At 34.8% G+C, this 17,577-nt stretch overlaps 1 protein-coding gene across 15 annotated transcripts in view; it reads left to right on the forward strand.

The window, feature by feature from the left end:
• trioa (trio Rho guanine nucleotide exchange factor a) overlaps positions 1 to 17,577 on the forward strand; it is a 122,617-nt gene that overhangs the window by 83,579 nt on the left and 21,461 nt on the right. For 7 of the 15 annotated variants that reach the window (XM_067412369.1, XM_067412370.1, XM_067412372.1 and 4 more), the window contains exons 14-36: positions 182 to 356; positions 1,816 to 2,011; positions 2,347 to 2,361; positions 2,479 to 2,645; positions 2,804 to 2,923; positions 4,395 to 4,586; positions 4,747 to 4,896; positions 6,066 to 6,180; positions 8,405 to 8,520; positions 11,466 to 11,588; positions 11,678 to 11,872; positions 12,490 to 12,605; positions 12,697 to 12,763; positions 12,915 to 13,024; positions 13,157 to 13,226; positions 13,313 to 13,402; positions 13,956 to 14,048; positions 14,137 to 14,248; positions 14,327 to 14,517; positions 14,603 to 14,704; positions 16,604 to 16,633; positions 16,754 to 16,905; positions 17,061 to 17,160. In XM_067412369.1, the coding sequence (XP_067268470.1) occupies positions 182 to 356; positions 1,816 to 2,011; positions 2,347 to 2,361; positions 2,479 to 2,645; positions 2,804 to 2,923; positions 4,395 to 4,586; positions 4,747 to 4,896; positions 6,066 to 6,180; positions 8,405 to 8,520; positions 11,466 to 11,588; positions 11,678 to 11,872; positions 12,490 to 12,605; positions 12,697 to 12,763; positions 12,915 to 13,024; positions 13,157 to 13,226; positions 13,313 to 13,402; positions 13,956 to 14,048; positions 14,137 to 14,248; positions 14,327 to 14,517; positions 14,603 to 14,704; positions 16,604 to 16,633; positions 16,754 to 16,905; positions 17,061 to 17,160 (2,797 nt within the window). The remainder of the gene's footprint in view (positions 1 to 181; positions 357 to 1,815; positions 2,012 to 2,346; positions 2,362 to 2,478; positions 2,646 to 2,803; positions 2,924 to 4,394; positions 4,587 to 4,746; positions 4,897 to 6,065; positions 6,181 to 8,404; positions 8,521 to 11,465; positions 11,589 to 11,677; positions 11,873 to 12,489; positions 12,606 to 12,696; positions 12,764 to 12,914; positions 13,025 to 13,156; positions 13,227 to 13,312; positions 13,403 to 13,955; positions 14,049 to 14,136; positions 14,249 to 14,326; positions 14,518 to 14,602; positions 14,705 to 16,603; positions 16,634 to 16,753; positions 16,906 to 17,060; positions 17,161 to 17,577) is intronic. The other 8 variants (XM_067412371.1, XM_067412376.1, XM_067412384.1 and 5 more) reach the window with 3 other exon arrangements.

The following is a 17,577-nucleotide window of genomic DNA, read 5'->3' on the forward strand; positions in this document are numbered from 1 at the left end:
AAATTCCATCAGACTTGGTCTTTAGAATTCCAAACATTCCTTAAAAAATTCCATTTTAATTACAGCTTTGATTTCCCCCTAAGACATTATTGTAAGAAGTTAATGTTTCTTTGTGTATCGCCTGCAGACACTAGAGCAAATATACCTTTGCTGTAACGGCTCTTGCGCCATCTTCCTGCAGAGACTCGGCCATCTCCAGCAACAAGACCCCTCACAACAGCTCCATCAACCACATTGAGAGCGTCCTGCAGCAGCTGGATGAGGCTCAGGCTCAGATGGAAGAGCTCTTCCAGGAGAGGAAGATCAAACTGGAGCTTTTCCTCCAGCTCAGGATCTTTGAGAGGGATGCCATTGACGTGAGTTCACTGTGTATTTGTTAGGAACAGTATGTGTTTTAAAGGTATAATAATAGAAAATTCTATCTATTTACTCACCCTCGTGTCTTTTCAAACTTTGAATCCTCATTAATTATATGGGAAGTAGCAGCCATAACTTTGTGTTTCACAGAAGAAAAAGTGGGTTGGGTATCCTTTGAATTTTAACAATTTCGATTCTGTTTATCGATTCCGATTCTTATCGATTCCTAATTTCAATTATGATTTTTATCAATTCCTAATTTTGATTCCAATATGGTAATAAAAAACAAACAAAAAAAACAACGTAGATATCATTCACATTACATTGCAAAACATTTCAGTGTAGCTTAAGATTTTAAGGTATTCAAATGTAGAATAACATTGCACGATAAATAAAATATACATTACAAATATAGTTATTCAGTAAAGAAAAGGGAGTTTTTTCTTTTTTTTTTTTTCTTTTGTATTTCAATTTTCCATTGTTTTTCTTTGTAAATGTATGTGTATGACCGTTACGCTCACGTCTCGCTTCTTTTGAAGCGCTTCGCACATGAGTGCCGCGTTTTTAAGATCCTGTGTCAAGTTAAAAGAATTTTAACTTTTACATGCTGCGCCGCTCATCAATGTCAGTTCCAAAACAGTGGACCAATCAGAAGAACTGCTTCTGTTTACAGTAGCAAGTTGGCGTGGCAGCTGTTTTATTTGTTCGTTATTGCATCACGTCTCAAAAGCACGTCTCAAGACCCTTGCATTCTGCAATGCGTTCGTTTTTTTTTAAACCATTTCTGAGCGCTGCGTCTCACGTTTTTAGACAGGAATTTTAGGCTGCTGTCACTTTAAGAGCTGCACGGATTCAATATACTGTTCAATCTACTAATGCGTTTTCTTCTTTTTTTTTTTTTTGTTCATTTAAGACATAACAGACTGCGTTTACGAGGGTATTTTGACATTTTTGTGTGTGTTTGTGCTTGAATGTTTTAAAATGGCATTAAAATCACTTTTTCTGCTTGTTGGTCTTGTGCTTGGATGGTTTAAAGTCATATTAAATCACACAAATTAATCGATAAGAGGAATCAAAATTTTAATTTTATAACAAGTATCTGATTCCAGAAATGGAATCGTTTTTTTTCCCAACCCTAGTATGATGGAGAGTAAGTAATGACGGAATCCTCATTTTTAATAAGCTATTCCTTAAACTAGGGCAATATTCCCATCAGCACATAGTTAGTGACTCCCTGGTGTATAATATGATTTGCTAGCAATTAATAAGCAGCAATCTTCAAGGATCTGCCAAGGATGATCTGCACCCAAAAGTGATTACTCTTTGTCTCGCTATCTCTGCTGCAAGGCAGGACAGGTCACTCTGTTTCTTGTCCTGGGTGATCTCGCTGTGTCTGCCCATTAGTAATGGCATCTGAGACTCTCAGACTGAACACATATGTTGTTTCTTATTTTCCAGATTATCTCTGATCTAGACTCATGGAATGAGGAGCTGTCACAGCAGATGAATGACTTTGACACAGAAGATCTGACGCTGGCCGAACAGAGACTGCAGCACCATGCGGATAAAGCCCTGACCATGAACAACCTCGCCTTCCATGTCATCCACCAGGGCCAGGAACTTCTGCAGTACGTCAACGAGGTGCAGGCGTCCGGTGAGTCAAATATGATAATGTAAAATATAATTTTTTGTTATAGCTATATGCACTTCTGGTGAACTTTTGAAAGAAATTAATACTTTATTTCAGCAAGGATGTTACATTGATCAAAAGTAAAGACAAGATTTCTGTTTCTTATGAATGCTGTGCTTTTGAACTTTCTATTAAAGAGCTCTGAAAAATGTATCCCATTTTTCACAAAAATAATATAACTCTTCTCAGCATTGATCAGCACTAAATCAGTATATTATTAAGATTTCTGAAGACTATTTTAAATATTGCTGTTTTTTTAACTGTTTTTTTTTTTTCTTTTCTTTTTTCCCCCACCCTAGAAAAATGCTGTCTTGGTGAACATATGAATATTTTTTTTTTTTCCATTTAACTTTTTCAGTCCAATGGCTTCATGATGTTTGTTATGGAATAAATTGAGAGCTAAGAATGTGGCGTTTTGTCTCGTTTTCCAGGTGTCGAGTTGCTGTGTGACCGTGATGTGGACATGGCCACCCGTGTTCAGGATCTACTGGAGTTTCTACATGAGAAGCAACAAGAGCTGGACGTGGCTGCAGAGCAGCACCGCAGACACCTGGAGCAGTGTGTGCAACTGCGCCACCTACAGGCAGAAGTCAAACAGGTAATGCACAGGCTATTTTCAGAATGGAATACTTCCTTACTACTTACTGCATACCGCTCAGTATGTACTACAGTATGTACGTACTGTTTTTGAAAAATGCTATATTACACTGCACCGATGTGTCGATTTGTCTTTGTTAATATCTCTGCATGTTGCAGGTTCTGGGTTGGATCCGTAATGGTGAATCAATGCTGAATGCTGGACTGATTACGGCCAGCTCCCTTCAAGAAGCTGAGCAGCTGCAGAGAGAGCACGAGCAGTTCCAGCATGCTATCGAGGTCAGTGCTACTTATATTTTGCTTCAAACCTTTTCCTTTTTAATATTTTCTCATTTTTCACAATTTTCCTGCTTTTTTCTTATCATAGACCCTTAATTATTGTTAGCATTCAACTAATGGGCACTTTTTGAACTGTGGACCACAAACATAAACTCACTTTTCACACTACTACTTTTTAATTTGTATAACAGTGACCAACAGCGAAGTCTTTTTCTGAACCGACAAATGTCATTTCCACCACATGTCAGTTTATGTATTATGTTTAACACCATTCTATGGTGCAAATAATATTAGATACATTTCTGGAATTAAACGGCTGACTCCTTTGTCTTGCTTAAGCTAATTTCATACCTAGCATTTATGTGTCCTAAATACAGTTAAATTATATTTTCTCACTTTTTGAATAATTTTATAAATCATGTGTTTGGAAATTGACGCATGATAAAGAGATTCTGTGATATTTTGAGTTACATTTTTCCTTTTTTTTTTCTTTTTTTCCCCCATATACCATATCTCATATTTCTCAACTGTACACTCACACTGTACAATAACTTTTATAAATATATATATATATATATATATATATATATATATATATATATATATATATATATATATATATATATATTTATTATGTAATACTGTACGTGACTACACCACAATTGTTTGATTTATCATTTTATCATTTTTAAAATACTTTTTATACTTTTTAATAGTTTACCAGTAAGATTTTATAGGGTCAGTAAGATTTTTTTTACTTTAAAGAAATGAATACGGTTATGCAACAAAGACACATTAAAGTGATCAAAAGTGACAGTAAAGACATTTATAATGTTCCAAAATGCTGTTCTTTTGTACTTTATATTCATCAAATAATCCTGAATAAAAGTATTATGATTTCCACAAAAATATGAAGCAACACAACTTTGATAATAGTAAGAAATGTTTCTTGAGCAGCAGATCAGCATATTAGAATGATTTCTGAAGGATCATGTGATACTGAAGACTGGGGTGATGATGCTGAAAATTCAGCTTTGAACTTGAAAGTGTAGGAGAAACACAGCAACACAAATCCTCCTAATGCCTGAACATATCGGTGCTTCAGTTGACTGTTTATCTGCATCTCGAGCTCAGAGATGATCCTGAAATGACCTGAGCCTCATGTGCTCCTGCTTTCCACTTCCCCTCTTTTAATGAAGAACCAGGATAACATCAGATCCGCTGTCACTGAATCGCTCTTGGGAACCTGAAGGCACAAAGAGTGCCTATCAGCAGAGTCTTCTCATTTCCTCCAACCATCAGACTCCCATTCTAGCCTTTTCTCTACTGAATACTCTTCCACAAAGTATGGACAACTATCAGCTGTATCTTAGCCTCCGTTGTCTTAAGCCATCTGACTCCTGCCCATCTATTCTATCGTATTAGTCTTTATTTTTGTCTTATCTGACATGTTTTCTCCTCCTCTCCATAGAAAACCCATCAAAGCGCCCTACAGGTCCAGCAGAAAGCCGAGGCCCTGCTGCAGGCTAATCACTACGACATGGACATGATCCGAGACTGCGCAGAGAATGTGGCCTCCCACTGGCAGCAGCTCATGCTGAAGATGGAGGACCGGCTCAAGCTGGTCAACGCATCCGTGGCCTTCTACAAGACCTCCGAACAGGTCGGTAGAAGAGTTTGGGTGACTGACGTTTCACAAGTTACTAAGTAATAGAGAATATTTACTGATCAACCAAAATTCAGGACTTTTTTATAATTCATATTGTAATAAGTTTAAAAGCCCAACAGGCATTTGAAGGCTCATCTTCCTGTCTGTGCTGTAGGTATGTAGTGTTTTGGAGAGTCTGGAGCAGGAGTACAAGCGTGAGGAGGACTGGTGCGGAGGAGCGGACAAACTCGGGCCCAACTGTGAAACTGACCACGTCAGCCCCATGATCAGCAAGCACCTGGAGCAGAAAGAGGCCTTCCTCAAGGTAACAGAGGATACATATCTGTTTTGCCAGTGTTTGCAGGTCCCCACAGGTCCTTAATGTGTGTGTATGTATGTGTGTGTGTGTGTATATGTATATATATATATATATATATATATGTGTATATATATTATATATATATATATATATATATATATATATATATATATATATATATATATATATATATAATATTATATATATTATATATACAATATATACAATATATATATATATATATATATATATATATATATATATATATATATATTATATATATATATATATTATATATATATATATATTATATATATATATATATTATATATATAATATATATATATATATATATATATATATATATATATATATATATATATTATATATATATATATATATATATATAAAATATAAGAAGAGTTTCGTTGCAAAACGAGATAAATCCATTTTTTTAATTTTTCAAAAATCTTGTTTTTTGGTTGTGCATTCCAATTAATATCAGTTCAACTGCAGTTGGTTTGTTTTGATTTAAACCTTCATAACTTAAAAAATACAGCTAAGTAGCACCATAAAACAAAATAATAACATAATAACATAATAATAAACATGTTTTGACAAAAATGTTAAAAACGGATTTATCTCGTTTTGCAACGAAACTCTTCATATATAATATATATAATATATATATAATATATATATATATATATATATATATATATATATATATATATATATATATATATATATATATAAAATATATATATATATATATATAAAATATATATATATATATATATATATATATATATATATATATATATATATATATATATATATATATATATATATATATATATATATATATATATATAATATACATACATATGACATCCCTTTTCTTTAAAAAAATGGTTTAAAGTCTGAAATTTGAGGTTTATAATTAATTTTTGTCTCAATTTGTATTATTTGAATGGTAAATATTTTTAAATCATTGTTTTTACAGTGATTTTATGGTTTAGGATGTTACCATAAACATTGACCTACATTCCCCCAACACAATATTATTTTTATTTGTGCAGGCCTTAAAAAGTCTTAAATTTGATTTTGACCCCCCTGCAGATAGCCTGTTTGGGTAATTTGTTAATTTCTTCTTGTTGCTCTCCGTGTTTCAGGCATGCACCTTGGCCAGGCGAAATGCCGACGTGTTCCTGAAGTACATGCACAGAAACAGTGTCAGTATGCCGGGGATGCTGAGTCACGTCAAAGCACCAGAGCAGCAGGTCAAAAGTGAGTCATGGCCCACAGCTTTACATCAAAATGGTCCGGATAATGACTCAGAAATGTCACATTAAGGATAATGGTAACATTTTATAATGCATTATCTAACATGAACTAACGGTACATTTTTACAGTAATCTTTGTTAGTTTATAGAAATGTTCATGTACATGTTAGTTCACTTACGGTGCATTAACGAATGTTACCAGAGAGAACTTTTGATCTCAAAATGTACAAATGCCAAGAATAACATTAGCTATCAAAATGTACAAATGCCAAGAATAACATTAGCTATGATTAATGTTATGCTGTGGAAGTATTGTTCTTGGTGACTTTAACAAAAGAAAGTATTACCAGGATAATATATTGTCAAACTGTACATTATCCTGCTCATAACACAGGTATGTACCAAAAGTATTAATAAATGGACAGGAAGTATTGATTTTAGTATAAATTATCTTATTTTGTGAGAAAGAGAAGGCTGTGAATTGATACAAGAGACGTCGCCTGGTAACAGTCAGTTACAGTTAAGTGGACATTATGCAAAAATATTTGATTGTAGAACACCACAACTGACCAATCAGAATCAATTATTCCATAGAGACATATAATAAACACATGGTGTCTGTAGTATTTCAAGCCACAAGGCTACAGATGCTGCCTCTCCGCATGTTTTCCTCTTATTTACCAGTCTTCCCTCTGCTGCCTCTCTGGGGACATGACAAAACAGTCCTTCTTCCCTATAGGGGTTTAACTACAGTGCTTGTTGATCATACGTTATGCATACATTCTGAAATGGCTCTGGTATGCCATCTAGTGGCCGACCTGTACGCTGCATCCTCACTGAGTTTCAGCAGCTGGCCCACTTTGGCCCACTTTAGCCCAGTTTAGAATGTGTGCATTGTGAATGTGGCCCTGTTCTGAGTGTGCTTACAATGACTCAGATAAGGAAAGCGTAAATGGGTCAGGCCTCCGCCGCACAGAGATGGCAGCTTATTGGAGAATGGTGGCAGTGTTACTCCACTGGGAATTGTCCCTTTGCCTTCATGCCACACACATACACACACAACACTGTTAAGTGCATCCACTGGTATAGAGATTTTATCTTTAGTGATGTCAATTTAGCATTCATTTTGCCAAATTATTGATGTAAAAGTAATTTAATTTATAGATGTGTACATTAAATTTAAATTTTAAAATCAAGTATAATTATGTAAATATAATTTTATCAGATATGCCATTTAGTCGTATAATAATAATAATAATGTATTTTCTACCATGAAAGCATTTTAAGATTGAATTATCCACTTAATTTATCATTTTGTAATTAAAAAATTTAAATGTTAAATTTATGTAAAAAATATTTTAATTAAATATACATGGATTCTATATAATAATAATATTTATAGTAATATGTATATTATTATTGTTGTTGTTATTATTATTATTTTACTACCATGAGTGCAATTCAAGCAGTATAATTACCCATTTAATTTATAATTATATTAAATTATTTTATTTTATTTTATCAATGTAAAAATAATGATTTTAATATGCATGAATTTTATACAATAATAATAGAAGTGTGTGTGTAACAATATATATATATCTATATATATCTATATATATCTATATATCTATATATATATATCTATATATATGTTTATTTTTTGTATTACACTGATGGTATGAAAATAACAATATTAATAATAAGTTTTATTATTTTTTTACCATCAGTGAAATTTAAACAATATAATTAAAGAAATAAACAATATATTGACTTATAAAACAAGACTTTGTAATTCACCTGTCTGCCGCAGTAATAGTTTGAATATAAGTCTGGTCAAAATAGAATAAATAACCTTTTGAAAGTAACTTGACATGTCGAATAAAGATTATATCAGTTACATTATGCCAGTTGGTGGCGACAAGTGACTGTTAAAAAATGTGTTTGTCATTGAATCAGTCATTGAAGTGATTCATTCAAAAATGCTGATTCATCCAGTAATGAAACGAGTATCGCTTTATGAGTAAGTCATCGAATCATTCATTCAAACCCATGTCTATTAAGAATTGTGGGAGAATCGTGATCTTTTTTTTTTTGAATTTATCCAGAATCATGCAGCTCTAAGGTTTAGCATGATTTCAGTGACGTACTCATGTTGTTAAAGATCTGGTCTGGTGTTCAAATACAGTGTGCATCATGGTTAAGAATGATCATGTGTGATTTTGTAGATATCCTGAATGAGTTGCTGCAAAGGGAGAATCGGGTCCTGCACTTCTGGACGATGAGGAAGAGGAGGCTGGACCAGTGTCAGCAGTATGTGGTGTTTGAACGCAGTGCCAAACAGGTTTGATGTCTCTCTCTTTCTCCATCTGTTCCTTTTGATGTCTGATCAGTCTGATTATTAGACTGACAGGCTTGTGACTCGCTGCCATGCCTATATTTAAGATGCACTGAGACTTTAAATTATTTACCATTTTCCTCTTCTGTTTGTACGCGTGTGTGTTTGGATGTGCATGTCTTCAAATGCCATAGCATGTCTATTCAGTTCATTCCTGTGGCTGGTTGCATAAACTGCTTAGACTAGACTTACAAGTTAGTCATCTAGTTTTTTTCTCTTTAAAATTGGTCATAACTTTTAGTTATTTACATAAAAATGTAGATTGGTCTAATTTGAATCTGAAAAATAAGACTTAGGTTATTACACCCTAGTTAACTGCTAGTTGGTCAGATTAGTTCTTAACAATGCAACTGGCCACTGTGCTGGTTTAGTCATGTGAAAGCTGTGTTTTTAAACAGTGGTTCTCAAGTTGTTATGCTTTATGTACCAGGGCATAAAGTAAACGAAAATTAAACATTGAAATTCATTATTACCATAAACAGCACAGGGAAACTTGACAATTTTGAAAACGCATAAAAAGCAGCACAAATGTTTTTGTTTTGTTTTTGCCTTTTTTGGTGTGTTTTTATTTGTTTAATTTGTTCAAAAAACTAAACAAATTTGAATGATTTTTTTGTAGTTTGCGTGTTTGGTTTGTAAATCTGCACAATAGAGTCATAGTGTTTGTTCGGATAATCACGTGAACAATAAATATATGTGAAAGGCCTGTTTATTAAAATATCATAATCGTGCACATATTTATACATTACTGTTCAAAAGTTTGGGATCAGTAAGATTAAAAAATTATAAATTTTTTCAAAGAAATTAATGCTTTTATTCAGCAAGGATGCATTGAATGTATCAAAATTAACAATAAGACATGTATAATGATACAAAAGATTTCTGTTTCAAATAAATGCAGTTATTATGAACTTTGTTCATCAAAGAATCCTAAAAAATAAAATGCAGAAATATGAAGCAGCACAACCGTTTTCAACATTGATAATAATTAGTGATGCACAATATATCGGCCACCATATCAGTATCGGCCGACATAAGTTCATTTTTAATGTTATCGTTATCGGACTGATAAGAAATTTTAGCCGATATATTAAAGCCGATAAATAATGGATTATTTCCTTCAGCTGAGATAAGTTAGATGTGCAGTGTCATCCATTATGGTTTTGAATTGCTTGAAATATGATTGAAATCACTTACAGTTAAGTGCAACATGTGCAGCACAAGTCTGTCATTACGGCTGAATAATGTTATAATGAGAACATTATAATTGTGCTTTGGACATGGCTTTTAATGGTGAGACTTTTGTTTTTGTAATCAGGCTTTGGTTAACGGTTTTCAAATAAATGAGTTATCGGAATTGGCCAAAATTTTCGTATTGGTGCATTCCTAATAATAATAATAATAATAATAATAATAATAATAATAAATGTTTCTTGAGCAGCAAATCAGAATATGAGACTTCTTTCCAAAACGTTTAAAAACATCTTAAGTTAAGCAATTTATTTATTTTTTTATTTTAGCAATGTTTTACCTCGCTGTCTGAGACACACTTGTTAAAGGGTCATGAAACCGTTAAACATTTTTTTGAGATGTTAACCGATATGTACAGGTTGCACATCAATGAAAACCACAATAGCACTCATTACGTTTATTATGATTTAAAAAAGAAAAGAAAAAAAACAAAGTCACAAATACAACATAAAGTGAAGTATATGCATGCATTTGGAGTGGTGATTGGCTGTAGTGGAGACTACACGTCTACGTCATTGGTTTCTGAGCTTTTCTGTGCACTATTTATGAGAATGAACTCTTTTAATCCGATCACTACGCTGTATTATGCATGAGATCGCATTACATCAGAGATTTCAAATATTACAAAAGATATTTGTTCTCCTCTGCCTGTTCAGCTTTGTGCTGTTGCCTTTCAGACAAATGTGTCGTAAGTGTATGTTTCCTCAGTACAGTAACACAAAAGTGTTGTTTGCATTTTCCCCACGATGCGTTCAGAGCTGGAGTGTGACTACCAACACGTGCAAAATATGACTGTAACTGTATTTAATACGTAACAACACATGTATGAGAGGGTTTTTTGTGCAGATGAGTTTTACAACACTCACAACACTGATCACAGTTCATGTCCTGACTGGAGCAAGTGTGTTTCAAGTTTTTATGGACATGTTTCACATACTCTCCCGCTCCAAACATGAACCAGCACCGTGTCTGCATACGTATTTCATCATGTCTTCTTCAAATGAAATATATATGTGCAAATAAGGACACTGATACAGCGTGATCATGAACGCGCTGAATTATTCTGATACACAGAAGACAATGATGTAGACCGAAAAATCAAAGAAGAATGGACAAAAAGTAACTATGCCTTTATTCTTTCTGTGCTAAACTGTAGTGCTCATAAATGTACTGAAAATATTATTAGACCTTTTCTTACTCAATATCTCTGAAAAGTAATAATGCTGATTTTTTTATTTAATTTTTTTTTTTTATATATTTCTAAGAATAATTTATCAGAACGTATTTGATTTGTTCATGTTAGTTGTTAGTAGTCTCTAATAATAAACTTTTTGTGAGTTTGTTGTCGTAGGATTGTATTTTTAGAATACATCAAGGTGCCCCCAACTGTTGTTTATTTGCTTGTATTTCCCCCGCTCACATTTAAATGTTCATTTGTCTGTATAATGACTGTGTTGTAGGTCTGTGCTTGATTGGTTGTTGTCTCCCCTCTTCCCACCCTCAACACTCCCAACTTTTCCACAGCTTTAATCTTAGTCTTTTTTTTAAAATCTGAGGTGTGAACGAGCCGTACTTAAACAGGGTGGCTTCATGACACTTCGACAGGCAGCATTTTAACGTTTTTCTTTCTTATTGTCCAGGCTCTGGAGTGGATCCACGACACCGGTGAGTTCTATCTGTCCACACACACCTCCACGGGCTCCAGCATCCACCACACACAGGAGCTTCTGAAGGAGCACGAGGACTTCCACATCACAGCCAAGGTACAACAGCACCACAGAGATGACAAGCACCTGGGCGGCACCTTTAACCCTGCAGTTATCTAACGCTGATTCTGTCCCTGTGTCCTCAGCAAACCAAAGAGCGGGTGAAGCTGCTGATACAGTTGGCAGATGGGTTCTGTGATAAGGGCCACTCCCATGCCGCTGAGATTAAGAAATGGGTCACGGCCGTGGACAAACGCTATCGAGACTTCTCCCTTCGCATGGACAAGTATCGCACGTCTCTGGAGAAAGCCCTCGGCATCTCTTCAGACTCAAACAAAGCAGTATGTTGTTTTCTTCTCTTAATATTGTGATATGTGATCATACCACATTCTCATGAGTGCACATGGTTTAGAGAAGGGGTGTCAAACGTATGGCCCACGGCGGTGTCCAATCCGGCCTGGGGGATGATTTGAACAATAATAGAAAATTACTTCAGAAATGTTAGTACTTCAACTTATTTTAATAACGTTTTTTTTTAAAGTTTAAGTTTTTCATTTCTGCTTTATTTCAGTTCAACAAAAACGTTAACATTTTAATAGTTTTTGTTTATAACAAACCTGTCAATAACACTACTTTTTACAACTGCCTGTATCTAATATCACCAATAATTACCTCTGTTTGGATGGATATCGCATTGGATATTCAGAATAAGGTGTTTATGACTCAAAATTCTGCCATGTGACATCTGTTGCGATCAGATTTCTAGAAACCAGATTATTTACTTGCTGCCTTTTTGTCGGGGGGTTAGCATGTTTACATGATGCTCACATAATCAGAATATGACCTTATTCCAGTTAATTTCAGATTATTTTTGTGCATGAAAACATAGTGAGAATCGTACTGTGAGAAATATGCAGTTAGAAGTCTGTGGGACTAAAATAAGTTTTTTCATTTCCAGAGTAAAGACTTGCAGTTGGACATCATCCCAGCTAGTGCTCCAGGGTCAGAGGTCAAACTCAGAGATGCTGCCCACGAGCTTAACGAAGAGAAGCGCAAGTCCGCCCGCAGGAAGGAGTATGTCTTATTTGCTGTATTCAAAGAATTCTTGGACTTTTAGATCTATTAGGCAGATTTACACATTCTGATTTGTTTTCAATTTTTATAGCTTCATCATGGCTGAGCTGATCCAGACAGAAAAAGCTTATGTGCGAGACTTGCGAGAGTGCATGGACGTGAGTGTTTTATTATATATTAGTGTGTTTTGGCTCAGTCATTTAAAAAAAAAAAAACATTATTCAAGCTTCTATTTGGATCTTTTGTCATGAAATAATATGTCAGACAATGATTTAAATAAATCGATCAATTTAAATCTTATTCATCCAGACATATCTTTGGGAGATGACCAGTGGCGTGGAGGAGATCCCACCAGGGATCGTCAACAAAGAGCACATCATTTTTGGTAACATGCAAGACCTCTACGAGTTCCATCACAAGTGAGTTCACTTATAACGCGAACGCTTTGAGCCTGAATCGATCCTCTCCTTAGGCATCCAGTGAAGTAGTTTCCTGTCCTCCAGAAGTAACTCATGTGTATCGCTCCTCTTTCTGTCTCTATTTGTCACCAGTATATTCCTCAAAGAGCTGGAGAAGTACGAGCAGCTTCCTGAAGATGTGGGCCACTGTTTTGTGACCTGGGTGAGTAGAGTTAACTGTGTTTGAATATTAATATTGTATCTGCTGCTTTCAGACCATAAAAATGCATGTGTCTTGTGTTTCTGCAGGCTGATAAGTTCCAGATGTACGTGAACTACTGCAAGAACAAACCAGACTCCACTCAGCTTATTCTTGAGCATGCTGGAGGATACTTTGATGTGAGAAATGTTTCTGTTATGATTTAAAGGATTAGTTCACCTCAGAATTCAAATTTCCTGATAATTTACTCACCCCCATGTCATCCAAGATGTTCATGTCTTTCTTTCCTCAGTCGAAAAGAAATTAAGGTTTTTGAGGAAAACTTTCCAGGATTTTTCTCCATATACTGGACATACAGGGACCAACGGGTTGAAGGTCCAAATTGCAGCTTTAAAGAGCTCTACATGATCCCAGACGAGGAATAGACCCTTATTCCTTGGCTGGGATTGTGTAGAGCCCTTTGAAGCTGAAACTTGGACCTTCAACCCATTGGTAACTGTTGAAGTCCACTATATGGAGAAAAATCCTGAAATATTTTCCTCAAAAACCTTCATTTCTTTTCGACTGAGGAAAGAAAGACATGAACATCTTGGATGACGTGAGGGTGATTAAATTATCAGGAAATTTGAATTCTGAGGTGAACTAATCCTTTAATGTATTGCATTAATTTTGAACATTTGTGTCTTCCTGTCAGTGGCCAATTGTGAAATTGTATTGATGTTCCTGTTACAGGAAATCCAGCAGAGGCATCGTCTGGCCAACTCTATCTCATCATACCTCATCAAACCTGTTCAGAGAATAACCAAGTACCAGCTGCTCCTCAAGGTAAAAACATCTTGTATTCATCCCGAAAACTTACAGACTGATTTGATTTAAAAGCTCAGTGGTAATACAAGTCAGTTTGTGTTTGTAGGAGCTCCTGACATGTTGCGAGGAAGGCAAAGGTGAAATCAAGGATGGCCTGGAGGTCATGCTAAGTGTTCCCAAGAGAGCCAACGATGCCATGCACTTGAGCATGCTGGAAGGTGAGTGGACACACATAGACATGCAAGCACACGAAAGAGGCGGATGCAACAGGTCCTAATTACACTGAATGTCTTCAGGGTTTGACGAGAACATCGAATCCCAGGGAGAACTGATCCTGCAGGAGGCGTTCCAGGTTTGGGATCCCAAGACCCTGATCCGTAAGGGACGGGAACGTCACCTGTTCCTCTTCGAGATGTCACTGATCTTCAGCAAGGAGGTTAAAGACTCAAATGGCAGGAGCAAGTACATCTATAAGAGCAAGCTTTTTGTAAGTTTCACAGCAGGGTTAAATCACTACAACATCTTCTTATGCAGCAGATCTGGTTGTTTTAAATGCTTTGTTCTGACTGCAGACCTCTGAACTGGGTGTTACTGAGCACGTGGAAGGAGATCCATGTAAATTTGCACTCTGGGTTGGACGGACCCCAACTTCAGACAACAAGATTGTCCTCAAGGTGACTCTCTCTTGCTCTGTTGAAAAGCATGGCACTGTTTTGCTCTAGCTTTCTTCGTTGCATTTCTGTATAGCTTGTGCACTTTAACAAGTAAAGGGTGTATATTTGTGAGATCCACATATTCAGTGTGAAGACTCTTGCCACGAAAATAATTTACTACGTCAGTTTGTAAAAGCTAGCTAAAAAATAAACTGTTGACAAAAATGCATTTATAATTGAAATCTATGGGGGCAACTGCTTGTTTGCTTGCTTTTACAAACTGAGGGACGAATGCCAATTATTTTCTGTAGTAATGGACAGCATGCCACAGATGATGTTAATGTTATTTAACATTACTTTATTAAAATAAAAGATTTCAGGCTGATCATAAAGAGACTGTTAGCGAAAACAAGAGTGGATCTGTATCAAACCTTGACACTGATTATAAGGGAATATCTGAGCACTCGTGTCTCTGGTTCTGACTGCATGTTAAAAAAAGCACAAGTACACCAAAAAAACAAAAACAAGAATAATCTCTACTGGTGGTGATGTATGTGCATTGCAAATGGCTTCTGTCTCAAAGTAACTGTTAATTTTCTGCATGCTGCTTTCAAACTGTAAAGCTACTGTTTAAAACTTTCTTCAGCAAAGTGTCTAAATTTCAGAGTTATTTGCTCTCAGTTTATATGTGGTTTACTCTGTCATATGAGCCAAAGAAAAATTCTCAGCTTAAATCTCAGTGTCATATATTTTATGTGTGGGGGTGTATATAAAAGTGTATATAATATATAAGTATATAAACTACTATATATATATATATATATGGGGTGTAACGGTACACAAACATGATGGTTCAGGATTAACCTCGGTATTGAAGTCATGGTTCGGTACAGCAGCAATTATAATTAACATTTTCATAAGGATAAAAAAACTATTTCAGCTAATGCTGTAAACCATATACAAGAAGCCCTTGCTTGCATATTACTATAATATTAAAGGTCACAATTAACAAAAGAGCCCAAACTATTAAATTCAGTTATTTCTATTTAGATGTAATAATCAACACTCAAATAATAAAAAAACATGTAAATTAGGCAAGTTTTGCATTAACTTCTAAATTTAATTATAAAATTATTACTTCAGTTCATTTTTGAAATATAATCGTTTACACAGTAATTGTCGTAACATGTTTTCATGACATTTATTTAAAAGTATTTAGTGAAACGCTCCCCTCTAGAGTTCATTTCTCTAGTGAACAAACATGCTGTGGACACTGAATGACTTGCCTGAGGTAAAAGTAATGCTACGTGAGATATTATTCACAAGCTGTTTTATTGATGTCTTTCCTCAGCTGAAACACTGGTTGAGAAATTACTCGTAAACATTGATTGTCTCTTCTTCTGCGCTTTTTCCTGTTGTGACAGTTAGCAAAGAGTGTTGCATTACCACGCGTGCCCCCTTGTGGATTGGAGTGCGGGTCACCTGTAACACTGTATTTGTTGTATAACTGCAAGAACCAAACCGTGACGTTAGTACAGTACGGTTCAAGAAGAATACATGTACCGTTTTTTATATATATATATATATATATATATATATATATATATATATATATATATATATATATATATATATATATATATATATATATAGAAGTTTATATACTTTTTAGTTTTAAATCATAGTTCTTAATCTCTTAATGACATACTAACTAGATTTTGTCTGTATTGATAAACTTAAAATGCCAATGTCTAATGCATAAACCATTCATCACAACACATTGACAAAATTGGCTCTTAATTACCATAAAACATGTTTATTTATGTTGTCCCTGTCTTTTCGGCCACTATTTAATGCAGTATGATATATGATACTTTATAAAGCAGTAAAATCTTGTATATTTCTATATTTCAAATGAAGCTAAGTCAGGGATGCAAACATGGATCCATGGTGAGTACGGCCACACAGTTAACCCACCCTTAGTTCACCATAGAACAGAAAATAAGTGTGTACTCTTACTCAACACTGTGTATTTCTCTGTGTTTTCTTTCTCCACACACGTAAACGCAGGCATCCAGTATTGAGAACAAACAGGACTGGATAAAGCACATCCGTGAAGTGATTCAGGAGCGAACTGTGCACCTGAAGGGTGCGTTGAAGGAGCCCATCCACATCCCTAAACCCTCCACAGCCAAACACAAGGGTCGAAGGTACACCCCAAGGCCAGTGAAACATCTCTATTCTTACTTCAATATTCTTATTTATTTTTTTTACCCTTCAGCTTAATTTTTCTGTTGCTGGTTTTGTTCTGTCTTAATTTTTAGGACTTGGACTCCTAGACTAGGAGTTAATTTCCTGTGTGTGTTTATGTGTGCAGGGATGGAGAGGATCTGGACAGTCAGGGTGACGGCAGCAGTCAGCCAGACACCATCTCACTGGCCTCCAGGACCTCACAGAACACACTGGACAGCGACAAGGTGAGGATACACATCCTTTCTATGAAAACAAGTTGATCTATAGTCTATCTACAAGTTGGTCAAAAATTTGCAGTTTTATTTTATTATTATTTATAATCTATTACAGTATTTATTAATATTTTTAATTACCTTGTATTTTTATATTTTCAGTTTTCATTTGAGCTATTTTGTTTTTGTCTCCTTTTATGTTTCATTTTTAACTATTTTTATTAAGCTTTATTTTTTCTGTTTTAGTCATTTTAGTACTTCCACTTAAACTAATTGTATTTCAGTACTAATTTTCAATTATTTTTTTCATCTAAAATTTATATATAATTTTAGCATTATTCCAATTACTGAAAATGATTGTTTTATTTAACAATAACAAAACTGAATCTTTGTTGACAAGAATTTTTGTTGTATTTGACAAGACAAAAA

This window comes from Chanodichthys erythropterus, chromosome 15 (assembly GCF_024489055.1).
Source record: "Chanodichthys erythropterus isolate Z2021 chromosome 15, ASM2448905v1, whole genome shotgun sequence".
In the NCBI taxonomy this organism is placed as follows: Eukaryota; Metazoa; Chordata; class Actinopteri; order Cypriniformes; family Xenocyprididae; genus Chanodichthys; species Chanodichthys erythropterus.